This window comes from Delphinus delphis, chromosome 3, assembly GCF_949987515.2.
Source record: "Delphinus delphis chromosome 3, mDelDel1.2, whole genome shotgun sequence".
Lineage (NCBI taxonomy): Eukaryota > Metazoa > Chordata > Mammalia > Artiodactyla > Delphinidae > Delphinus > Delphinus delphis.
This window is the reverse complement of record NC_082685.1, coordinates 122,018,260-122,045,506: the sequence shown is the minus strand read 5'-3', so window position 1 is coordinate 122,045,506 and position 27,247 is coordinate 122,018,260. Positions and strand designations below refer to the sequence as shown.

Below are 27,247 nucleotides of genomic sequence, written 5' to 3'. Positions count from 1 at the left end.
ATGTTTTATCATATTCACATTTGTTTGCTTTATCACAGTTAATAGAGAAAGGCTCAAGTACTTTATAATAAATTTTAGAGCATAAATTCAGTATTTATTTAGGCTTAGATTGTTAAGCAAAATTATTAGAATTTTATTACTTTTCTTTTTTCATAAGTTTTTCATTTTTTCACTAAAAACACTTAGCCTTTGAAAAATTGACCATAGCAAACAATAAAGGATGTCCTTTAGACTGAGACAAAAGACTGATAAAAATAATTTGTATCTTGGCTCTCTAACCATATTATGCTAGGGCCTTAATACTAAAGAGCTATCTTCTAACTGGTAACTGAATAGCTCTTCATTAGTTTCTCTAAAAATAAGAGTTTTTAATCTCTTCTTGCAAGCTAGGATAGTCTTATGGTTTAAATATATTTTGGGAGTTTGTTCCAACAGTTAAATTGAAAATGCCTGATATTTTCAATTACTTAAAACATTTATGATTTTAAGCTCCTAGCAGAAATCTGCTGCTGAAGGGGAAAAATATTAAGAGCTGTTATTCAGAAAGACACTTATGTAAGAACTGTGACCTTGGTTATTGGTTTGAAAGCAAGAAGTCCTATATTTTAGACCCAAGGCTTTAGAAATCTTTAGTGGGCATTTTCCTCTCTCAGAGCTGAGACAAATGGCTGATGAGTGAAATCTTGAGAATGTTCACAGCTTTTCTCTTTCATTCTGTTGCAGCCCAGAAGGTGGTGAGATCCATCCAGAAATCTGTCGGCTCTACATTCAGCTGCAATGCTGCTTAGAAATGTACACAACAGAGATGCTAAAATCCATATGTCTGCTGGGGTCTCTTCAATTTCATCGAAAAGGTATCTTCATTTAATATATTGCCATAAACACTGAGAAATGTTAAACAAAACCTCATCTTTTGCAAAGGCCTATATGTACCATTTGTCTATCTACACACAATTGGAATGGATATAAATGTTCAGGAAATGTTTGATATAAATGAATAAAAGAAGTCTATATCAGTACTATCAAAGTACATAAGAACATTGACCACCTTGAATAGAAATTGTGGTAGAAACAATTCTCAAATTTATTATTTTACCACTTGTGAACATGATTTTGGCTAGAATCAGCATGGGCAGCCAAATTATATAATGATCTTACTAGGGCAGAAAATGCTATCCAAGATTGCTGCTACTTCCCTAAATGTATTTGGTTGCAAGACGACAAATTATAAGTTGTGTCCCAAAGATTTAAAAATAGGAGGAACTCAACAAACAAAATCTCATTCCCTGGTTTAAGCTATAAAGAGACTACATTGGCTTAAATGAATGAAACCTCTAGAGGCAGCAGTGGCTTCAGCATGGCTTGATCAGACTTCTGACTCCCATTCTGAGTGATGTTCTGTCTTCTGGTGGGGGGAGTTGACTTTACCCTCAAGCTGCCCTTCCCACACATTTGCAAACTGATTCCAACAGTTTCAGTCATCACATATGCATACAGAGAGAATTTCTCCCATTATAGACTAGCAAATGTCCTGAGCTTCGTTCCAACTGGACCAGGTCAGACCACATGTCTACACTTGAACCAATCACGGTAGCCAAGGGGATGGAAATAAACTGATTGGTTTAGGCAATCAAGGCCCATTCCTGGAGCTAGGAGATGAGTCGACCCCACCCAACCAGTGGCTACTGCATAAAGGGACAGGGTGGAATGGAATGGAATGGATGCTGGGGAGGAAGCCAAAAGTTTCTGTCACTGGAGGATTCAATCTATATTTTCTTTGCTAATTCATTGAACAATACTTTTTGGGAGCCTCCTGAATGCAAACATTTTGTGCTTGAGATCAAGAAATAGAGGGATGCACAGAAGGTAACCTTTGTCTATGATTTAAATTCAGAGATAGAAAAGGTCAGTAAACTGTAATAATCAGGGAAAATCTTTTAGAAAGCGTGGGACTTGAGCTAGGTTGTGAGGATAGGGTTCAGACAGTGAAGGAAAAAGAAAGACCTTTCAGGTGAAGAAGCAGCTAAAGAAGAGATATGAAATCAAATGAGCATGCAATTTGAGAGGAACTAGATGACATGATAAAGTACCTGTAAAAATCAAATCTTGCATACACATGTATGCACAAGTCAGAACTAAAATTATGCTACGCTGCTCCAAAGAGAGATTATTTTCTCGATACATGAATATTATCTTTTTCTTTTTCCTTCTAAAGGCTGAATTTTCATGGGTTTCCACCTTTACTTCATGTTTGGAGAGATTATCCCCTTGACACTCAGGAGTCCTGATCAGAAAATTGAATACTCAGACACACTGATGACCCAAACAGTTGTCACTGGCCCAATGTCTTTGTTTGTCCTCTCTGTTCTCATACACTGCCACCATCACCCCCCCCACACACACACACGCATTCACATATGAACACACACACAGAGTAGTATTTGCATTCTTTCTAATCATGGTTGACTAGACTGGGTATGGGTCATTTTTTTTCCCCAGGTCTGCATTGGCTGTGCTTGCAGTATTTCATGCCCGTGTTGCCCCTGAAATCTCCCCTGATGATTGTCCGTAACACCATGTGACCCTCACTCCCTGTCTCACTCTAACTCCTTGGTTTTTCATCTGGTCTCCCTGCCATCCACTCCTACTTTCTGTCTTTTCACAACAGACTTTTGAAAGGAAGACCCTTCTCTGCTAGCTCTCTGCTTAAAAGTAACAGGGATTCCCTCATCCAGGTTCTTCCTTATCGTATTTGGTCTTGACCACACAAATAAAAAACACATCATCTCTTAACTGATCAGCTCATGTGGTCTGCACTGCCTCCTATCTTCACTATCCGTCTCTGATCCCTGTCCTTCCGTGCCTCTTCCTTTAAAAATAATAAACCTCTGTTCCCTGCTCTAGCACCTGACACTCTAAGTATGACTCTAAAAAGAATATACCTGATGGAATCTTTGATTTCTCCCCATTGTAATTAAGTCTCCAGATGGATTTCTATTTGATTCTTCTAAAATCATTACTACTTAAAGTGCAAATCCTTAGAAAATGCGCTTCAAAATTATCCAGGGTGCTGGATAAACATGGAGACTCAAGAATCCTGTCCAGGACCCACTGAATCAGAATCTGGGGGCACTCCAGGTGACTCTGAAACACAGTGAAGATGGATAACTGTTTTGCTACCTTTGAAACAAAAGGAAATCACCCCATCATATGTACAAAAATGGAAACTTTCAAGCCCTTACCTGGCTATTCTTACTCACCTAAGTACATACTTTCAACTTTGTTGTATGCTTTATTCTTTATCACCACTAGACAGAAGTCTGTCTACCAAGAATTAAGATGCCAGATAATATACTCTTTATCCAAACAGTGGTATCTCTAGTGTGGCCTTGGGCTGGAAGGGGTCCTGTCTAGATGAGCTCACTCAGTCCCTTCAAGAAATCAAATAGAGTTGACCCTCACAGATTCAACCAATCGCAGATCACGTACTATGCTTACAATCTATGGCTGTTTGAATCCACAGATATGGAACCACGGATACAGAGGGCCAACTATGGGACTTGAGCCATGGATTTTGGTGTCCATGGCAAGTCCTAGAACCAACCCCCCATTCTCCCCCACACACATACAGATACTGAGGAATGAGTTTAGTCCTCAGAGTCTTAGGGGAATGGTGATTCCCATTCTAGTCTATAACACTCGAAATCTCTTTCTGCTTAGAATCTCTTTCTGGTATGTTTCTTTTAATGCTATGGTAAAAATTCGTATTTTGATAACTTTTAGGTTAGCTAATTTTTTCTCCATCCTAATTTCTTACTACAGCTTGGCCAATTCTTCTTTACTCTTTATCTTCTATCAAGGAAAAACAGGAATTGTAATTGAGTCATTATTTGGGCTCTATATGAGAGTCTCTGGTCAATTTTTTGTTGTGATTAGATTCTGAAGCCAAATTGTTTTCCAATTCTCTGTACTTTTACTTTTTTAATTTATTTATTTATTTTATTTATTTTTGGCTGCGTTGGGTCTTCACTGCTGCAGGTGGGCTTTCTCTAGATGCAGCGAGCGGGCACTACTCTTCGTTATGGTGCACAGGCTTCTCATTGCAGTGGCTTCTCTTGTTGTGGAGCACGGGCTCTAGGCGCATGGGCTTCAGTAGTTGTGGCTCACGGGCTCAATAGTTGTGGCACGCAGCCTCTAGAGCGCGCAGGCTCAGTAGTTGTGGTGCATGGGCTTACTTGCTCCGTGGCATGTGGGATCTTCCCAAACCAGGGCTTCAACCTGTGTCCCCTGCATTGGCAGGCAGATTCTTAACCACTGCGCCACCCGGGAAACCCCTTAATTTATTTTTATTTCTAATTACCTCCCTGACTGCCACCATAAGTCGAGAAAGTATTGAATATCACATTTAGTTTTACTATTGTATTGAGTAGTCATGTGTTTACTCTTTGAAGAAAAAGGTCACACAAGGTTACCGCAGGGGCAAGGAGTATGGTTTGTTTCTGGGAAAAATAAGCCTCAAATCATTTTAAATCTCATTTTCTGCAGAAAGCTTGAATTTAATAATGAAGATTGTCCTTCTCTCCCAATTAAGCAAATTATAAATATCCTTTGTCCTTAACAACATCTTCAGTGGACCTTCATGATTTTTGCATGCACCATGTTTCTGAATTTTTGCTGTCTCATAAGTCTGATTGGTACAATCTACTTGGAAATCTTTTATACTTTATAAGATCATGCTATTGCCAAAAAAATGAAGACAAACAGTACTAAGATGATTGTCTTATTTCATGGCCAAGAAAGTTAAAGTAAATTATGGTAATATAAGATAAAAACCCACATTTAATAAAGGCTATTGGATTATACCATGCAGAGTGTGGTTCTGAAAAACTGTGGAGAAGATGACAGATGGGAATAATTTCAGGCATTGTGTAATCTCATATTTTAACACTTAAAGTTTTAGCTTGGGCCATTACTTGACAAAGTCTAATTTCTATGTTTATAGTGAAAAATAGTTTCTCTCACTTCTTCACAGTTAGTAGGTAGGAAGTCTTTCCCCACAAATGAATCCATGTATCATATTGACCATTATTGCCTGTTTCCTGACACCAGATAAAATGCGACCATGGGTTTCATTCACTCTATTGGCAGAAAGTGAAGCCAGATTTCTAAGAGAATTGATGATCCTGCCGTTTTGACCACAGCTTTCCTCTCTCCCTTTCTCCCCGCAGTCAGTCAGTTTTGACAACCTTCCCATTCTGAAAGCAGCAGAGAAGAGAGAGCACTCCAGTGCAGCCCCCCTTCACATGTGAACTTGCTCCTTCATCTTTATTTTCATCTCTCCTTGCTCTCTCAATGGTCTTCTCTGACTCTGTTCCACTCTTCTGCCATCACTTACAGCCAGATTGTCCCCAGGTCCTTTGAGGTATACCATTATCCCTTCCTCCCCCTAAGATAAGATGGGTTCTTCCCCTGCAATGTGCCACCAGTATATATAAAGAGAGAAAAAATGTGGAGGAAATGTAGTCACAAAAGGGGAAAGAAGAGAGAGATGTCAAACTCTAGTGGGAGTTGAGAGTTCAAGATGCTCTCATAAGAAATTAATGAACCGCCATCCGTCCAGCAAAATACAGGATAAACTTAAGACAAAGGATAGAATATGAGCAGTAAAGACTCCAGGGTATTCAGCCTCCTATTAAGAAATGTAAAGAAAATGACCCACCAATAAAAGAAACAAGCAACGCAGAGACGGAAATAGAATAAAACCACAAGTAAAGCCTTATTTTCCAATGTAATGAGGCAATTGATACTAAAATAGAACATTAGGTTTGAAGAAATGAAGCAGAATAAATCTTAAAATAGATTATGATTCAACTTATGAGTGGAAACATGCATTTGTTCTTTGAACAAATATTTGTTGAGCACCTGTGTAAGGTACTGGGAGACTGAAACGATCAGGGCTGAAGAGATCCCTGTTCTTATGGAGTATATAGTCTCGTGAAGAGAAATATTCACGAGAATTTCTAAAATTTGGGGGGGAAAATTTCTAAAACTCCCAAACACTAAAATTACAGTGTCAATAATTAGAATAGGTAATGTAATAGAAAGTGACCATGACTGGGTGGCTACTTTAGAAGGGATGGTCAAAGCTCTCCGAGGAGGTAGAACTTAATCTGAGATTTAATGACAAGAAGGACACAACTTCATAAACATTGGTATCTAATGCAAAGGACCCAAGACCAGAACAACTTGTACTATCTGGAGAACCCAAATATAACCAACTTCTGGAATGTAAGGGCAATCTAACACCATCTATTACTCTGTCTCCGTGTCCTCATATATCAATACCAAACAGTGAACAGGACACAATATTCATCACCTTTTGTCAAAGTAGATGTCAGCTGAGGACTAGGATAACAGCAATGATAATAGCTTCCACTTATTGTATACTTTCTACTTGCCAGGGGCTTTATACATGTCATCTTATTTCATCCTCAAGTATCGTTTTTCCCATTTTACTGACGGAGAAGCTGAGGCTCACAGAGGTAACTTGTTGTCCAAGGTCACAGAGCACATTAATCCTGCTGCAAAGTTCATGATTGTTCCACTACACCAGACCATTTCCCACTAAGCCACATTGGAGAAAGGCAAGAGAACATATCAAATCGGGAAATGAAAGATACTAGCACCATGGGCTGAATTTTATCCACACATCTGACAATGATTGGTGCGTGTATTCCAGAATACCATGTTTAATGGCTAAAATTTATTGTATATTTAATTTCTTACCAAAATAAGTTCAGAGAGTTACTTTTAAGATGAGAGGGAAAGTTAACTGCATAGATCATTTAATGATTTATAAGATATTTGCTGTGATCCAAAGGGAGCATGATTTAGCCATGATACCCATTAAAGGAAAGTTGAAATTAATTAACTATACAGTCAATACCGTCTGCACATTGTTCTGCTCTACCTTGGGGGTTGGAAATGGAGAAGTGAAAGCCTCACAGGGACCTCCCTCAAATGTGTTTCCATTGTCTGCTCTTCTCCTGTGCCCTGTGATTCTGCTTCCTCACTCAGCTAATGGAACCACCAAGATGACTACTACTCTGGGGTCAATGATAGGACTACAGTGTCACAAGGAGCACAGAGAAGGACACAGGGCGGGGGAGGGAAATAGCTCTGTATCGGAAAATGTTTATTTCCCAGTGTATGGGCAAGAATGGATTTCTGTTTATGGTATAAGTATTATTTTCCACTATGTGTTTATGGCACTATGAATATCTTCTTACCACAGTGTAGAAAAGCCTTTGAAACTATTTTTTAATATAGGCAAACAACTAACTGAACTAATATAACTTATTTCTATTTAAATTACATGCTTTTTGGAAATGCAAGAGTAAAAGTGGATTACTTAACAAACAGCTTACATTTCCCCAGTCCTTTTCACACTGGATGGAGTTATAAATCTCCTACCCGTTATGAAAATGCATGAGAGTGAGAGTAACCATGTGGATAAGCTTCCACGCATCTCATGTAAACTGTGTTCATTTAGTTGTTCACAGTCAGTATGAAAACTGTCCCGAGAGCCTTCCCTGTGTATAGTATCATAGCAGATAATGTGTCAAGAGCACAAAGGACATAGGAAATTTGCCCCTGCCGTCAAGGAAATGATAGTGCAGTGACAGAATATTAGCTCAGAGAAGATTAGTGTGTTTTGTTTTGATTCCTAGAGAAATGTACACAAATGGATAAAACTGACTCTGCTGGACATCGGAGTCCAAACTCAGGGCCTCCAAGGAGACACTATGGCAATGCTTCCTACTGTCACGATAGGCTGAAGACAGGCAGGCAAGAAAGGAGTGGAGAGGAGAAGGGGAAATGGAGAGAGGAAAATATGAATAGAAAAGAAAGAGGATGGGAGAAATGAGATCAAGAGGAGGAAAGAAGTCTCCAGAGTGGAGTGTGATAAAGGGGCCTCCACTCTAAATAAAGGACCCCAGCCCAGTCTTCTGGGACTCTTGAGGCTGCCCCACAATCACATGTGGTTTTTTTCCTCCTAAACAACTGACCATTTCTCACAAATATAAGAATAACTAGCCTTCCAAACTGGTATGTGCTTCATGTGTGGTTTCCCTTAACTTTTCCTCAAACACGCCTATTATATTATCCATAAACAGGCTAAAAATACATGGAAATCCCAAAGGAGCTGAAGGCCAAAAGCTTTGCGAGGCCCTGAGGAAAGTGGCCAACTTTTTGACATCCTGGTTCTCAACAGTGGTGAAGCCAGCTTAGTGACATTTTAAGGTGCTCTAAAGGCTCCCCTTCTCCCCTCCCCCTCCATCCCCTCCCCAAGAAAATACTTGTTCACTGAGGCCTGAAACTAATGTTTCAGGGGACAGAGTTTTTCATTTCATAATAAAAAATGATTTTAAATGCATAGTCACTCTTGGGCAAAGTAAAACTTTGACTTGAAGTTACCATCTAGAAGCAGCTTGACCCTTTCCTGAGAGCAGAGCAGACAGCCCACCTGATGTTAGAAACAGGTGCTCCTTCTAAGGATAACTGGTCAAACGGGGGAAGCTGGGGATGCAGAACTCAGATAGGCCAACATTCAGGTTTGTGAGGCGCTCCCCTGCCAACTTTTTAATGTGGCTCAGAAGAACATCTATGGAACAGCCCTGCTAGCCTCTCCGGCCTCATCTCTCACCAGCAACCCCATCTCAACAGCCTCGGCATCTTGAACTACTTCGAGGAACTTGAACTTAGAAGTTCTTTCCAGTTGCTCCCTCTGCCTGAAACATATTGTCCACCCTGCCCCACTCCACAACGATCCCTTTCACCTGGTCTACCCTATGCTTTCTTTGGTTTGTAACTTAGATGGGACTTTCCTGCAGAAAGCTTTTCCTGGCTCTCCAAGGCAGGGCCTATGCCCATGCAATGTGTCCCCCAGGCACGTGTTACATTGAGGGGTAGACACCTGATTTGTTGTCTGTTGTCCTTTCCAGAGTTGATCACCTTGAGTGTGCTCACCATTGTATCTCCGGCATTTAGTACAGTGCCTGGAGCAGATAAAGTTTCAATTAATAATTATTGAATAAGCAAAGGAATTTGCTTTCATTCTGCATCTGTTGTTAAATGAGAGGGAGTATAATTGGAGAAAAAGAAGCTTGTCCAGAGATGTTGGACTGAACTCATACGTATATTTCCCCTCCTACTAAAAACCCATCGAAATAACAGCAAAAGATATAATGAAAAGAATAAATCCATATTCGTTCTTATATTTGTCAGGGTAGGGTAACAGCTGCATGAAACATCATCAAATCTCAATGGATTAGAACAATGAGAGTTCATTATTCACCATTGTCATAGTCCAGTGCCAGAGCTAGGGTGGGGTGGGCCCTTTTATTCTTTCCATTCCCCAAATCCATCCAATTGTCAGGGGAGAAAAGAAAGCATGGATGTTCCCATGGGAGGATTTTTAGAAGCCAATCTGGAAGAGGCATACATCACTCTTACTCAGAATCCATTTGCCATAACTCTGTCAAATGGGTCCTACTAATTGTAAGAGGAAAAAAAAAATAGAGGTCGGCAGACACAAAACAGTCTCCCATGGCCCTGAAAAACAAGGAAGTATGATTTCAACAAACCAGAAATTGAGGAATTTCTCAAAGCTAGAAAGCAACAGGGATTGGATTGGTAGATATAAATGAAGAAATGAAGCCACAACCAATAAGAAACTCAAGAAACAAAAGAAATTCATGCAGGAGAAAAATACGACAAAAATAAAATCAATTCCAGACATACTTCAAAGTAGGAGTCAACAAATACAAATCACAGGAAGGATTTCTGGAGCTGTTGTCAGGGAAATAAATGTTTGAAATTGCATTCAGGAAAAGCTGAGCTGCCCCACACTGAGTAACCAAGACCATCATTGCTTACCCCAGGAGGACACCTGCTGTGAGTGTCAGGACCAGGCAGCAAAGCAGAACAGAGGGTGAAGTAACTCGAATCCTCCATAAGGACTGCTGCAGAGGAAGAAGAAAGTGAGCACATGACTCCAGTGTTTTTTCCCAGGCTAAATTGTTCCACATATCTCTTTGGAGTAGGAGTTGTAAACAGGAAACTCAAAGCAAACACGGGACCCAAAAAATAGGCTGTGTGCCCAGGTAAACTTATCAACGGAGATGAGAAGCACCCTGAAGACAAGCTTTAGACACACCTTGTCCAGCCACACATCCTGCCCCTTTTCCAATCACCAGAAGGAGGATACTCATCAGAATGATGGGCAAAGAGAGATCCTCAAGGACAAAGCTAAACAGACATCCAGGGATTAGCAGATTTTTAAGAAAATCAACACCCTGAAAGGGAGGTACCAAATGGCAACACGCAAACAACTAATACTTGATGAACAAATTTTAAAGTAGAAACAGATGAAGAATTTAAAATATAAATGTAATCAACAGATTTATTTTAGGTCTGTCATACCTCAAAAGCAGTAACTGTAACAGAAAGGAAGCAACGGGATTTGTTGGAAATGAAAGTGCTATCCATCAAATAAAATTTTAATAGATGGGTTAATTAGTGTTGGGAGACCATTCTCCTTCAGGCCCTTGCATTTCAGGGAACAGAGTTTTTCTTGCAAAGTGAGGCACTGACTGCCCTTTGTTTTACACTATCTTTTCAAGGATGTTTATTTAGTAAATGTTCTTGAAAAACAGAGACAGTGCCTCCCCTCCAGAGCAAGGCATGCTTACGATTGATTCAGCATAATGAAAATGTTTCCCGGCGCAAAGGGCAGACATGCTTATAGAAGACTTCAGATCCTTAATCTCAGGGTTCCTGAGATTAAGGTTCCTTTGTGTGTGTGGAGGTATAATGATCTGGCTCTTCTTGTGTCTCCCTGTGGGAATTAAAACTCAAGAAATTAACACAAATGCTGATACTCTACTACAATTTTGTGAGTGCTAAATTTTCTTTGTCTCTAACCCAGAGTCTCGTGTCTCTTTCCAGGATCCATGAGATTGTGACAAGTTAATTCACAGGTAGAGGGAAATCTCAGACCCTTCACAGTTCTTAACAATTATTATAATGGAAATACTGAGAGCCTAAAATAGGGACCTGAAAAGTCAAGTCTAGGTATTCTCCCAGAGCTCAGCCCCCCACAGTGAATATAGAATATAGGGCTAATTAAGATCCAGAGACTCTAACATGAAATAGGATTCTGAAAGAATAGAGAAAACAGAGAGAAATAGATAATTAAGAAAAATAGAAAAACTTTTTGCAAACCTAAAGAAATATTTATATTGAAAAGGCTATAACATCTTAATAAATCACTCCATAGATTACTTAATATTTACAAAGGGAAAAAGAGTCCTCTACCATGGTAAAAGCTGGAAGAAATCACCTTAACCAAGTAATCAATACTTAACTAACATCATTAATAATGGGACAAACACATACACTTTCTAATGCAATGCACTAAAAAGGACACAGTATCACTTCTATAATATTCTTGCCAAAAATGTTTACTCTGAACCTAGACTTGTGGAAACAATCAGACAAATCCAAATTTAAAGACATTCTTTAAAACTGGCCCAGACTCTTTATTCAAAAATATCAATGTTATGAAAAATGAAAAAAGACAAGGATGCTATTCTAGATTAAAAGAGAATAAAGAAACATGACAATTAGATGTGGTACATAATCCTTATTTGGATCCTTCAATGTAAAAAAAAAAAAGCTATAAAGGACATTATTGGAACAAATGGGGAAATTTGAATATAGAATATATATATACATATTAAATAATAGCATTGTATCAAATTGAATTGAAACATTTAAATCAAAATTAAATAAAGTTTTTCATGTGCTAATTGTTTTAAGGTTATGTAGGAAAACATTTTTGTTCTTTAGGAGTTATATGTTGAAGTATTTGGGATAAAGTAACATTAATGTCTGCAACTCTTAAATGATTCAACAAAAAATTATATATATATATTATACATTTATACATATACACGTTATACACATAATCCATATATATGAAACCTATATATATATGTATATATACACACACCCACAGAGAATGAGAGAGATAAAAGAAGAATATGGCTAAATATTAAAAATTGGTTAAACTAGAATATTTAGATGTTCATTGTATTATTCTTGCAAGTTTGCTATAGGCTTGAAAATTTTCAAAATAAAAAATTGGTGAAAGTAGATTGCAAATGCCAATCAAATGCCAAAAAATGGAGTAATATATAAAACACCCATAGCTAGACATATTTAGGAACCATTTCATAACTCAAAATGTTTAAAGATAAAAAATTTTCAGAGGGCCATAAACAGGCTACATACATAGCATCCTTGGGTATAGATAGAAGAAAGGGAACAATATCATCCAAGTTGTGAGAGAAACTTAGTTAGAACATAGATTTTTATATCCAGCCAATTAGAATTTAAGTGTGCATACAGCAAGAGAGAGATAGAGAAGAAAAAGTATTTTCAGTAATATAAAGAATAAGAAATTTTGTATTCAGAGATCTCCTCTGAAATAATGTCAAAGATATGTTCCAGCAAAATGAGAATGAATCAAAGAAACAGGAAGATATGGAATCCAAGAAACAGTGGAATACAAAGAAATTGTAAGCCATAAATACACAGCATTAGAGATATGAAACAGTTACAACAGAAAACCAAACTATTAAAAATGTATTTAGTGAAAAATTTTCTAGGACAAATGAGTTATCAAATTTAACTTAAGAAGAGTAAAATCTTTTAATAAACCATTAAACCTAGACAGTACTGAAAAAATAATCAATGAGTCATCCTTCAATAAAGTTCTAAATCTCAGATGGTAGTAATTTATAGTTTCACCTACAGTGGAAATTATCAGTATCTATTACATAGAGAGAATTCTTACAAATCAACAAGACAGCCCTTTTTTTATCATCTTTATTAGAGTATAATTGCTTTACAATGGTGTGTCAGTTTCTGCTTTATAACAAAGTGAATCAGTTATACATATACATATGTTCCCATAGCTCTTCCCTCTTGCATCTCCCTCCCTCCCACCCTGCATATCCCACCCCACTAGGTGGTCACAAAGCACCGAGCTGATCTCCCTGTGCTATGCGGCTGCTTCCCACTAGCTATCTATTTTACGTTTGGTAGTGCATATATGTCCATGCCACTCTCTCACTTTGTCCCAGCTTACCCTTCCCCCTCCCCATATCCTCAAGTCCATTCTCTAGTAGGTCTGTGTCTTTATTCCCGTCTTGCCCCTAGGTTCCTCATGACATTTTTTTTTCTTAGATTCCATATATATATATGTGTTAGCATACAGTATTTGTTTTTCTCTTTCTGAGTTACTTCAGTCTGTATGACAGACTCTAGGTTCATCCACCTCACTACCCAATAACTCAATTTCGTTTCTTTTTACGTCTGAGTAATATTCCATTGTATATATGTGCCACATCTTCTTTATCCATTCATCTGTTGATGGACATTTAGGTTGCTTCTACGTCCTGGCTATTGTAAATAGAGCTGCAATGAACATTGTGGTACATGACTCTTTTTGAATTATGGTTTTCTCAGGGTATATGCCCAGTAGTGGGATTGCTGGGTCATATGGTAGTTCTCTTTTTAGTTTTTTAAGGAACCTCCATACTGTTCTCCATAGTGGCTGTAGCAATTTATATTCCCACCAACAGTGCAGGAGGGTTCCCTTTTCTCCACACCCTCTCCAGCATTTATTGTTTGTAGAGTTTTTGATGATGGCCATTCTGACCGGTGTAAGATGATATTTCATTGTAGTTTTGATTTGCATTTCTCTAATGATTAATGATGTTGAGTATTCTTTCATGTGTTTGTTGGCAATCTGTATATCTTCTTTAGAGAAATGTCTATTTAGGTCTTCTGACCATTTTTGGATTGGGTTGTTTGCTTTTTTGATATTGAGCTGCATGAGCTGCTTGTAAATTTTGGAGATTAATTCTTTGTCAGTTGCTTCATTTGCAAATATTTTCTCCCATTCTGAGGGTTGTCTTTTCCTCTTGTTTATGGTTTCTTTTGCTGTACAAAAGCTTTGAAGTTTCATTAGGTCCCATTTGTTTATTTTTGTTTTTATTTCCATTTCTGTAGGAGGTGGATCAAAAAGGATCTTGCTGTGATTTATGTCATAGAGTGTTCTGCCTATGTTTTCCTCTAAGAGTTTGATAGTGTCTGGCCTTACATTTAGGTCTTTAATCCATTTTGAGTTTATTTTTGTGTATGGTGTTAGGGAGTGTTCTAATTTCATACTTTTACATGTACCTGTCCAGTTTTCCCAGCACCACTTATTGAAGAGGCTGTCTTTATTCCACTGTATATTCTTGCCTCCTTTATCAAAGATAAGGTGACCATATGTGCATGGATTTATCTCTGGGCTTTCTATCCTGCTCCATTGGTCTATATTTCTGTTTTTGTGCCAGTACCATACTGTCTTGATTACTGTACCTTTGTAGTATAGTCTGAAGTCAGGGAGCCTGATTCCTCCAGCTCCATTTTTCTTTCTCAAGATTGCTTTGGGGCTTCCCTGGTGGCGCAGTGGTTGGGAGTCCGCCTGCCGATGCAGAGGACACGGGTTCATGCCCTGGTCTGGGAAGATCCCACATGCCACAGAGCAGCTAGGCCCGTAAGCCATGGCCGCTGAGCCTGCGCATCCGGAGCCTGTGCTCCGCAAAGGGAGAGGCCACAACAATGAGAGGCCCGCGTACAGCAAAAAAAAAAAAAAAAAAAAAAGATTGCTTTGGCTATTCGGGGTCTTTTGCATTTCCATATAAATTACGAAATTTTTTGTTCTAGTCCTGTGAAAAATGCCTGTGGTATTTTGCTAGGGATTGCATTGAATCTGTAGGGATTGCATTGAATCTGTAGATTGCTTTGGGTAGTAGAGTCATTTTCACAATGTTGATTCTTCCAATCCAAGAACATGGTATATCTCTCCATTTGTATCATCTTTAATTTCTTTCATCACTGTATTATAATTTTCTGCATACAGGTCTTTTGTCTCCTTAGGTAGGTTTATTCCTAGATATTTTATTCTTTTTGTTGCAATGGTAAATGGGAGTGTTTTCTTAATTTCACTTTCAGATTTTTCATCATTAGTGTATAGGAATGCCAGAGATTTCTGTGCATTAATTTTGTATCCTGCTACTTTACCAAATTCATTGATTAGCTCTAGTAGTTTTCTGGTAGCATCTTTAGGATTCACTATGTATAGTATCATGTCATCTGCAGTGACAGCTTTACTTCTTCTTTTCCAATTTGGATTTCTTTTATTTCTTTTTCTTCTCTGATTGGTGTGGCTAAAACTTCCAAAACTATGTTGAATAATAGTGGTGAGAGTGGACCACCTTGTCTTGTTCCTGATCTTAGTGGAAATGGTTTCAGTTTTCCACCATTGAGGATGATGTTGGCTGTGGGTTTGTCATATATGGCCTTTATTATGTTGAGGAAAGTTCCCTCTATGACTACTTTCTGCAGGACTTTTTATCATAAATGGGTGTTGAATTTTGTCAAAAGCTTTTTCTGCATCTATTGAGATGATCATATGGTTTTTATTCTTCAGTTTCTTAATATGGTGTATCACATTGATTGATTTGTGTACATTGAAGAATCCTTGCATTCCTGGAATAAACCCCACTTGATCATGGTTTATGATCCTTTTAGTATGCTGTTGGATTCTGTTTGCTAGTATTTTGTTGAGGATGTTTGCATCTATGTTCATCAGCGATATTGGCCTGTAGTTTTCTTTCTTTGTGACATCTTTGTCTGGTTATGGTATCAGGGTGATGGTGGCTTCATAGAATGAGTTTGGGAGTGTTCCTCCCTCTGCTATATTTTGGAAGAGTTGAGAAGGATAGGTGTTAGCTCTTCTCTAAATGTTTGATAGAATTCGCCTGTGAAGCCATCTGGTCCTGAAGACAGCCCTATTTTTTAAATGGGCAAATGATATGAATAGAAAATGAAAAGAAGAAATACAGGCAGCCAATTCACTTATGAAAAATAAATTTAATCTCAGTAGTAATAAAAGAGGTGAAAAGAAACTTCAATGAGAGATTCTATTTTCCCTCATCAAATAAGCAAAAATTAAATATTGATAATATGAAGTTCTGGCAAAGGTGTAGGGAAATAGATTCTCTCATTTACAGTTGGTAGAAGGAAAATGTAAATTAGCATAGACTTTTCAGAGGCCAATTTGGCAATATATATTAAGGTACAAAATGTGAATACATATACTTTGTCCAAGTTTTCTGCTTTAAAGGATCTGTCCCATACAAATACTGGCATACTCTGGAGAAAGGGAAGAATTACAATGTAAATTCCTTACTAGGGGATACTGTGCATCCATTTAAAAGCATAAAGTAAATCAGAATGCATTAACATGAAAGTATCTCTAACCATAGTAATGCGGCAAAGAAAGCTGTATAACATATATAGTATAATTACTTTTTTTGATGCTGTATATCTGTTGAAATCATCTGATGTGTAAGCTTTCGTCCTCGGTACTGGACTTACAGAACTGAAGAAAACAGATAAGGTTCCTGGCCTTACATACTTTATATATCCAGTTTGGGAGATGGGAGATGAGAGTGGGGTTGGGGTGAGCAAATAATAAACCAGTTAGCAAATACATAAGATAAGTTTCTATTAGTGCTAAGTGTTCTATTAAGGCAATAAACAGGGACTGTAGTGGGAGAGGATGCCCAGCGTAAAGTCAGTGCTATCAGTAAATGAGAGCAATTATGATCTCCCCACATATGTTCTGGAATTGAAAACCCCTACAATTCCTATCAATCTCTTGTCTTTCAAGATGTGCCAGCCAGAGAAGATGTAATATAATCAAAATTCTGCAGAGATTTTGTAAGCTGACAGAAAGCACCAAACTGCAAGTCCAGCATCCAAGTTTTTCATTCTTGTGCATCTGCATTAGCAGAGTTATATCTAGTCTCTGAAAATGAGGGAAAGGAGGGTGTACTTGGCATTGCAAGCTCATAGGCATGTTTCAGGAATACATGAATAATTATGTTACCTTTTTTTTAGAATGTTTTTGTCTTATGTAAGTAGAATTAGTACAGGCAGTAAGTGTACACAAAGTGATTGTGGATTGGACTTTACATATGTGTTTGTGTATAAGAGGAGTACATATGAAGGAGATAGAGGACTCCAAGAAGGAACAGCACGCTATCTTGAGTCCTCCCTGTTCCCATGAATGAAAGTTTTGGGCTCTACAGTCCTGACCACAGGGTAGGGGCTACAGTGGCCCCACGCCAAGCAGAGCCCATAAAGCAGAGAATTTCTTTGTGTGAATCTTCTTCATCCACCATTTGCTATCCAAACCATACTCCATTCTCCATGGCATTTCAAACCCAAAAGAGCAGAACGGGAGCCATGTGTGCTTTCAGGTGGCCCTCTCCTTTAGACCTCTGAAAAGCAGAGGGCTGTTTTGGGGGACACCCACCCTTTTGTCCCTCTCTCAAGTGCTAGCCACTCTTGCTCAGACTCACATCCCAAGGCTGACTGCTCAGAGGTAGGTGCCAAATGGACTGCATGTGTGCACTCTACCAGGAGATTCAATGCAAGTGCTTTTAAGAGGTCAATGCCCTCCCACTGGGAAATGGTAATATGCTATGTACTTAATTAATTTCTACCCAACAGCAATACCATAAAATTGGAAAAAACAATTCCATCACCCAGGATCAATGTGCATAAAGTATACACAAAAGGATCAAAAGTTTTCATCAGTAAACTTGTGTTTGTGCTTTGGCTGAATATTCAGAGGTCCACTTCTACTATAGGCTGATGAATACTGTACAGTTAATTACCAGTTAATTGCTTGTCTCTTTCTCCTTGTGTTGCTACTACATGGGTTAGAAATGACAGGGATGAGATTTCTGCTAGTTGCCTTCAGATCAGGAATCCAAGGGAAAAGCTTCCCATTAGATTTTACCATAAAGAGCCTTCCTTTTCATAAGTGTTTTTGTTTTTTTAAAAAAAACATGCAAAAACAATCATATCATGATTAGGGAAATTGAGCTACAAGGTAACCAGGTGGAGCTGCCATCTCATGAATGTTCAATGATACGGGCTGTAACGATTTCTTAACAACCAGTCTGGAGATGTAGCTACATAATACAAATAAAACTGGTTGAAAGAGTGAAAGCAACAATATAGCTACCATTTATACAGACTACATAATGTTACACAACAGCTTTGTAATTATTTGTTTTTTTGTTTTTTTTCCGGTACGCGGGCCTCTCACTGTTGTGGCCTCTCCCGTCGCGGAGCACAGGCTCCGGACGCACAGGCTCAGCGGCCATGGCTCACAGGCCCAGCCGCTCCGCGGCATGTGGGATCTTCCCAAACTGGGGCACGAACCCGCGTTCCCTATCTCCAGCACTTTAAGCTCCATGAGACAAAGACTATCCTTTCTTTCACCTCTGTCTCTCTAGTACCAAGCCCAGTACCCGATACTTAGCTGACACGCAGGAAATATTGTGAGTGAATGAACAAGTGAGTTAATGAACAACTGAAAAAGCCAGGTTTAAAACCCAGTTCTTCGAAACTGAGTTATTTGTAATGAGGTGGATGGACCTAGAATGTGTCATACAGAGTGAAGTCAGAAAGAGAAAAACAAATACCATATGCTAATGCACATATATGGAATCGAAAACAACAGTACTGATGAACCTAGTGGCAGGGCAGGAATAAAGATGCAGATGTGGAAAACAGACTTGAGGACACAGAGTGGGGAGGGGAAGCTGGGATGAAGTAAGAGAGTAGCATTGACATATACACACTACCAAATGTAAAATGGCTAGTGGGAAGCTGCTGCATAGCACAGGGAAATCAGCTCGATGCTTTGTGATGACCTAGAAGGGTGGGATAGGGAGGGTGGGAGGGAGGCTCAAGAGGGAGGGGATATGGGGATATATGTATACATATAGCTGATTCACTTTGTTGTACAGCAGAAACTAACACAACATTGTAAAGCAATTATACTACAATAAAGATATATTTAAAAAATGAAAGTAAATAAATAAAACCCAGTTCTTGAGCATTCCCTGGCAGTCCAGTGGTTAGAGCTCGGCACTCTCACTGCAGGGGCCCCAGGTTCGATCCCTGGTCAGGGAACTGAGATCCCGCAAGCCACGCGGCACAGCAGAAACACACACACACACACACACACAAATAAAAAATTAACACCCAGTTCTTGGGCCTCGTATGCCATTCCCATGATAGCAAGATACGCCCTTGCAGATACCCAGAAGTTCAAGGCAGAATAAAAGACATTGACAGAGGTTATCGGGGCCACGGACTATAACTCCCATTTAATTTCACATGAATTTATGGCCTAACCAATTCGGAGATTTGTTTCCAGAAAGTATTGATTTATTCCCTTGAGATCAGTCCCGGTAAATACAAGTCTTAGTGCATTGGCAGTTCACTACTGTGGACGGCTACCCAGTACATGGTGCTTTAGTCGACTGTACTTTGTGGTCTCAGCAGAGTGAGGCTGCATCTTGAGACTGGGCTCTTTCCTCATAGAATGATACACTGAAGGAGGTTGGAGAGCCAAGGAAATGGAAGGCAGGTCCATAATCTCTGCTGCTTCTCACAGGCCCAGAGGACTAGTGTCAGAATCAGAGAGAATGGCAGGAGCTCCTATTTCTTCTGCTGGGTGTCACCTGCTCCTGGCCCTTTTACCTGCCCCTGCATCTGAGGACCGAAAAAGCAGCACAATTTCACAGGCTGAATCTCCTCTTCCTAGCTGATCCGATCTAACTCACGAAGAATGGGTTACAAAGCACCAACAGTCCATCAAAGGCAGGGCCCTTACTTTAATCTTGATCTTCAGGTTGCATTGACCTCAGATAGCTTTCCCAGAATGTTGTGAAAATATGCTATACACACACACACACACACACACACACATTACTTTAGTATTCAAAGAAGTTTCTAGGGTTAATGGAGCATTTGACTCAAAGCATAGCCAACATTTGCAGTGATATCTTGGGTATAGAATTTGCATTTATGATTTCTTATCCTCTTCTCTTTACCAACACCAACCCCCTTAGGAAAGGAGCCTGGAGGGGGAACCAAGAGTTTGGATTGCAAAATTGAGGAGTGTGCTGAAACACCTGCTCTAGAGGACTCATCATCATCCCCTGCAGATATTCAGCAACATTCCTGGCAGGTTTCCACAGACATTGAGAACACTGAAAGGTAAGTGGGAAGTTACCCTAAATAGACTGCCAACCCTCCTCTAGTTAACACTCAGGGGCTAGAGAGAGTCGAGATTTTCTCTTTCAGATTCAGAAACAGAGCTCTCAGTAAACTGAGATGAGAGACGGTAAGGGGTCCAAATCCATCTGTGGAATGACAGCAGAGCCTCCAGGAGATGTGGGCTCCCAGGCCTCTGCTTTTCCCATCAGTCTTGCATCTCCATGGAGATGAAAATGGAGCGCTTCCTTGGGAAGGGAGAAAGGTGGATCTATATACCCATCACAGCTCACCCACCAGGATGGGTCCCAAAATTTCCATTTGTTTAAGGGAGAAGAATTGAAAATTGTGCAAAGATGTCTACTAGACTCTCAGATTTCAGGTGTATGGAATGGCCTATTCAGTTGCCAGTCAGGGGCTGAGTGTTCTGTCCAGTTCACAGACAGCTTTCCAAAGGGCTGTCTTCTCTTACTCTCCCAGGATGTAAATGATGACCCCTTAGTGGTCATAGTGAGTTAATGCATTTGTCTTAACAAGCAGTAGCTCACGGCTAGAGAGGGAGTTTCTTGGGAAGAAGAGATTCTACAGTGATTCTATTTCATTTGGGAAAAGGAAGCAATAACAATAATATAATCATAAACGCATCTAGATGCTAAAAATTCCATTCTGTGAGGCAGAGGGACAAGCCCCTTGTTTACTGGCCTTCACACTGATATCTTGTCCTTTGCTACTGATGTCCCCAGAGCCAGCACGAAGCAGCTGAACACTAGGCAATTCCATCGAGGACTCTGTGTGTGTGGGGTTGAGTCATTGACAAGATAATGAACACTATTTTTTTATTTTTAGAAATGTATCACACAGTGACATTTAGAGCCATTGTAGTTCTACTTTCAGATTGTAATATAATTCTAAAGCTAATTAACCAAATTTCTGTGTTTATAGAAAATTGAAGCATGTGGTAATTACGTGCTATTAATAAAACTGGGATTTTGTCTAAGCTTGGAAATCCAACAATTCAAACAATAAAGCTGTTTGGCACAGTTTGGTAGAGCTATAGACAAATGATGAGTGATTTCTCTTAATTTATAAAGTAGAAAATGCTTTGCTCTATTCCCAGGAGTATCTGCCAGAGTGCCATGGTCAGTGTGTAATCCTTCAGCAAAGCCATGTTCCTTCTCAGAAACCTCGCACAGAATCTCTATCCAGGCCTTGTAAGCTTGTCAGAGAGCAAGCTACGGCTGATAATAATAATAGGAGAGTCTAGCTCTCAGCGTTGGAGCTATTTCAGTTCAGCCTAAAAGTTCAGATTCTGGTCAAAGGAGGTGGGAGTGACTGGGAGAAGTAGGCACAGTAGACCTGGTCTGGGAGGGGGCTTCCTTGCTTCTCCCTATCACTTTGCCCTAAGAAATCTGTGGGTCTCAAACTGGGCTGCACATTAAAAACATTCCAAGCCAATTTAATGTGTTGACGCTTGGGAATGCTTAACACCTGTGTTACTGTGAATTCTAATTACGATAATGAGAGACGACAGGGAGTGAAACCACACAGGCAGGACAGCCCTTGGACCAGATAAGAGAACATCATCACCCAGCCTCAGCTTTGCCCAGGGTTCTCCTGTTCTAGTTGCGTGCCCTTCACCTGCCCTTGGAAACGTGAAGTACTGTCCTCATTACCAGAGGCTCTTCTCTGATCTCAGCCAGGTCCAACTGAAGGCAGATATGAGGGCTCCTATAGCAGAATGCCCTGCGGAAACGTTTGTCAGAGTTATTCTTATTCCTTCCAGAGCCAACCCAACTCAGATTTTCTTTTTTCTTATACAAGCAAAATAAATGCAATATTTGCCTACTGGAAGCTCGAGCTGGTACAGTTAGGCACAGACTTTGTCCTTCAGTTGTCTCACAGAACAGACGGTTCGAGATTACATTTCAAAAATTTACAGCTGATAGTTTTTCTTTTTATCAATTTTACAGAGACATGCGAGAAATGAAAAACCTTTTAAGCAAACTCAGGGAAACTATGCCTTTACCATTGAAAAATCAAGGTGAGTCTTGTCATTTCTCTTTGAGGCAGAGGATGTTTTTAACATGATAACCTTGGGTCTTGTTTCTTCAGAAATTAAAGCAAGTTGTTTTTTTTACACACGCAATAGAAGGCATTGAGCCTACAGTTGTCTTTCCTCGAGAAGACAAGCGAATGAGAATAGTTTATCAGGTGAATGCAGTTTTGCTCTGAGGGGGAGCTGAGAAACACTCTGATGACACAACAGACACCTCCTCCACTGGCCCTATCAGTCAAGAGCATTTATTCATTGTATACGCTGTGAAAAGCATCACACCACGTATGGCAAACACAAAAGGACTGAAGACTTAGCCCTTTAAGAAGTTTACAGCCAAGCAGAAGAGACTTAAGAACACTTCCAAAGGAAGATCCCTGCCAACCACGTGTTGTGTTGTTATCTAAACAAAGTAATAGTAATAATTAACATAAATTGCCACTGTGATTTTGCATCCAATTCCAACGTATGGGGGTTTTTCCAAACCACCAAGCAATTATCGGACACCAGCTGGGTGTCCTGCAGTTCAACTGAATTCTGACACTAACTGGGGACAGCGTCAGATTCCATGAGTTAAGGGTTCAGTAGTCCTAAAAGACTGCCCGCCCTCAGCCCCAACTTTAGACACCAATCCCAAGTTCAGGTTGTCACCTGAGCTTCTGACATCCAGCTATAGATCAGAGGGTCCAATGAACTCCTTCTTAGGTTCAGTTAGTTCACTAGAGCAGCTCACAGAACTCAGAGAAACATTTTACTTACCAGATCACCGGTTTATTATTACAGGATATAACTCAGGAACAGCCAGAGAGAAGAGATGCACAGGGCAAGGTATGGGGAAAGGGCACAGAAATTCCATGCCCTCTCCAGGAGCACCACTCTCCCCAGTCTCAGAAGCTCTCCAAACCCTGTCCTTTTGAGTTTTTATAGTGGCTTCTTACACAGGCATGACTGATTAAATCACTGGCCATTGGCAATTGATTCAACCTCCAGCCCCTCTCCCCTCCCTGGAAGTCAGGGGGTGGGATTGAAATTGTTAACCCTCCAATCACGTAGTTGATTCTCCTAGCAACCAGCCCCCACCCTCAGGTGTTTTCCAAAGGTCACATCATTAACATAACAAAAGACATCTTTATTGCTCTCTAAGGAAGTTCCCAGAGCTTTGGTAGCTCTGTGCCAAGAATGAGGTCAGAGACCAATATATATAAATTACAATATCACAGCCACTATCCTAAATACCTTAGATGTATTAACTACATTAACTTATTTAATTCTAATAACAACTTTGAGGGAAATGCTATTCATGTTTCCCAATTTACAGGAAACTGAGGCACAGAGAGGTTAACTAACTTGGCCAAGGTCACACAGACTGTTAAGTAGAAAGGCTGGGATGTGATCCCAGGTAGCCTGTCTCCGGAACTATCCTATGGGAGGATACACCAGAAAAGGAAGCAGAAACACAGAAAGGGAAAGGGGATATTCACTAGAATGTAAGTTCTGTGAGGGGAGGGCCTCTGTATGCTTTTGTTAACTGTTTTATCTTCAGTACCTAGAGAAATGCTCGGAACATAGTAGAATAACACCCAGCATAAACATTAAATGTTTGTTCAACCTGCACCCAACTTTGCAGCCCCAGAGTCTGAAGATATGTACAAAGGACTAATAATAATCACTTTCACTAAGCACATATGGCCAGAGCAGCCTTAAGGGAAGCATCAGCTTCAGAGGGTGGTCCATAGAGGGTGGAGAAAGGGTTTTTAGAAGTAAGAAAGATACACCTTGTTTCCACCGAGCAAAGCCCAGGCGGGAGGGAGGACAGGGTGCTGCTTGCCTCTGGGTGAGGAGGGAGAAGAGTTGGCAGCAGAGTGGGAGCTCCACTTGGCTCAAGGAGCAGCGTGGCAGAAGGTGGAGAGGTGGAGGTGAGAACACCAGACAGTGTAGTGTGACCTGAGCTGCAAGGGACGGAGGCAGGTAACAGAAAATAAGAGGCGGGCGATTGACATATATACAATAATAGGTATAAAGTGGATAACTAATAAGAACCTGCTGTATAAAAGAAATAAAATTCAATTAAAAAATAAATAAAATTTAATAATAAGAAAAGTAAAAAAAAAAAAAGAAAGAAAGAAAAGAAAAGAAGAGACCAGCAATGTGGTGCATCAGGTAAACTGCAAGCACCCCCAAAGGGCCTGGTGACCGAGGGTTCCTGGCTTGAGCCGTCGGTACAGTGTTTGGGAGGCCTTGTAGGGTTTTAAGAAAACAGTGTTTTACTACAGAGTGTTGTAGTAATGAGAGCCCTCTGGACACAGCCTGCAAGTTTGCTGCTAGAAATAAGCATGGTTAAGGCTAGCCTTGGGTTCCGATGCTTGCTCTGCCGTTTTCCTGGAACAAGTAGTTTAACTTCTGGAAATGTACATTTCCTTATCCCTGAAAAAGAAATTAGACCACCTACTTCAGAGGCTTGTTGTAAGGATTAAATGATTAAACGCATGTCAATGCCCACTACCAACCTTACAGAGAGCAAGCGCTCCACAGATGCATTATTATTATTGTTATTATTATTGATATTTACCAGCTGGCCCACCAACCTAGTTCAGGAAGACTCCAAATCATCATCAAATTGAACAATACCTGCTACATTTCACTCTGAAGCAGACTATGTGTAGCATCCATGAAAGGGTGATCCTGAGCCAGCTCTCCAGAATATTGATCTCTAAGACGTTGGATTTGGGGCTCATGTCTGAAGCTATCCTCACCTTTGTATTATGTAGGGCAAGTCCCCCCCACCAACAGGATGTGGTTGGTCTTCTTTTACTTCACATCCAGTTGCTTAGGAGGATGACAACCCACGGCCCCCCAGGCTGAGTTTCATGGATGCCATAGGCTATATTTTAAATTAAATATCTGAAACAGTCCCTCTATATTTAGTGAAAGTTCATCCAACAGTTTTTGAATCGGGCATTATTGGAAAAATAGAAATTTTATTTTCTTTACTTAGGACATTTTTATAATCACAAAAAGTATAATAGAAATGCTGGGACTTCCCTGGCAGTCCTGTGGTTAAGTCTCTGCGCTTCCACTGCAGGGGGTGTGGGTTCGATCCCTGGTCAGGGATCTAAGATCCCACATGTCAAGTGGTGTGGCCAGAAAAATCCAAAATTATAGTAGAAGTATTTTGTATAACTTTTATAAACGGAAAAAATAATTAGAATTTTAAATACATTTTAAAAATATAATAATAGTAATGAATGATTGATACTATGAGTAAAAACACAAGTGAAAAGGGAAAAATTGAAACAAGTGATGCCTAGGACTTGAACCCTAAATCCATTTGGGCCATGCAAAAGAAAAAGCTAGGAGATAGAAGGACTTCTTCAGGAAGGAGTAATGCTGTATGATTTAAAAATAATTTTTAAAATTCAGGTGAAGTCTTGTGGGAAATTAAGGTTTCTTCATTGGGGGGAGAAATGGGAACCCTTAGCACGTGAAGATACATCTCTGTTCTGGGCATGTTTAATGGGTACTCCCAGCATGACGTCACTGGGAGCGGAGCGGTGGGGAAGGGGAATGCGAGTCTCCGCTGGGACGTCTGAGAAGGCCTGAAGGAAGGAGAGCAGGTCTGTTGGAGTCACCATGGGAACATTTTTTAGCAGATGCATGCGGCACTATTTTAATCAGCAGATCAGCCAGATCCCTCTCTCTGCGTATACCAAGACAGAGCATAGAGGCTGCCCCATGACCTTCCTGGAATTCTTTTCAGGAGATTGATTCATTACACAGGTCTAATCTATGCAGAAGATGGTGTGGGGTGAAATGTGGGAAAATGTGTTCCAGTTTTTTTCTGTAGGACCTTATTGTCAAAACATAATTCTAACTGGATGAAAAGCATTATAGAGAACCATCTGTTTTCCTTCTGCCTGCTTCTTTCCTTTCTCTTTTCATTCCATTTACACGTGAGTTTGAAGCAGAGAGAAAAAGGGAAAAGATACTGCTCCTGGTCCCCCTTTTTCCTACACTACACAAACCCTGACCATGTGGAAATCCTGCCAGGCACGTACGGGGTGCGGGTGGGGAACCCACCCTGGAAATGCTCTGAATCCCCTGTTCTCCAGACTCCATCCTGTCCCGCAACTCAGAAACTCTTCCATGTTGATTTGAGCATTTCAAGATTGAATCCTATCTTCCCGCCTTCCCACCACAATCAAAACTTGACTCAACAACAATATGCTTTAAATTGATTTCCAGTGAGAAACAAAGGAAGGTGGCCAAGATCAGGAATTGTAATGGTTAGTGATTATGCCATTATTTGAGATGGGACCTTTGCTTCTGTGCTTCCAGTTTAAGGCTGGAGACAGAGGTGCACAGAAGAAAACTCCCTTGCTCGGCTGCAGCTCCCGGCAGCCTCCCGGCAACGTCCAGGTCTCCTGGCTCTCAGCCTTCTGTCCTTTCCTCTGCTTCAGCACCTCTCCTGTCCTACATTCCAGGTCACTGGCAGTGCTGTAGGGAGCTTCATTAATTATGAGAGTCTTGCTGTGTCAAATGGATTACAAATGGAACCACCTGTGTAGAGCCCACAACGTTACCGACAAAGGCTAAAAGGAGATGGGAAAGTCAAGGACAAGCATCTTCTAAATGCAGTCTGTAATCAAACAAAACACTGCAGAAATAATTTAAGCCTGAAAGACAGTTTCACCTTTTCCAAAATTCTGACTTCATGAATGCTGTGTGGTGTGTCAATACATTTACTCTTGCCTAGAATTCGGTTGGTGGTACCATGCATTAGAGTCTGTCTGAAGTGGATCAGTCAGGAATTGCAGCTGTTCTAGAATGGGCCCCCTCCTGCAGACAGTCCTACTCCAGACTAAACTGGGCCTAGGAACAGTTCCCCCATTCTCTATACCTGTGATCCACTCCAGTCTGGACGTGCATAAC

The 27,247-nt window shown here is 40.1% G+C and overlaps 1 protein-coding gene across 2 annotated transcripts in view; it reads left to right on the top strand.

The window, feature by feature from the left end:
• RGS7BP (regulator of G protein signaling 7 binding protein) overlaps positions 1–27,247 on the top strand; it is a 160,670-nt gene that overhangs the window by 75,213 nt on the left and 58,210 nt on the right. For both annotated transcript variants that reach the window (XM_060009434.1, XM_060009433.1), the window contains exons 3-5: positions 724–854; positions 20,121–20,268; positions 22,236–22,306. In XM_060009434.1, the coding sequence (XP_059865417.1) occupies positions 724–854; positions 20,121–20,268; positions 22,236–22,306 (350 nt within the window). The remainder of the gene's footprint in view (positions 1–723; positions 855–20,120; positions 20,269–22,235; positions 22,307–27,247) is intronic.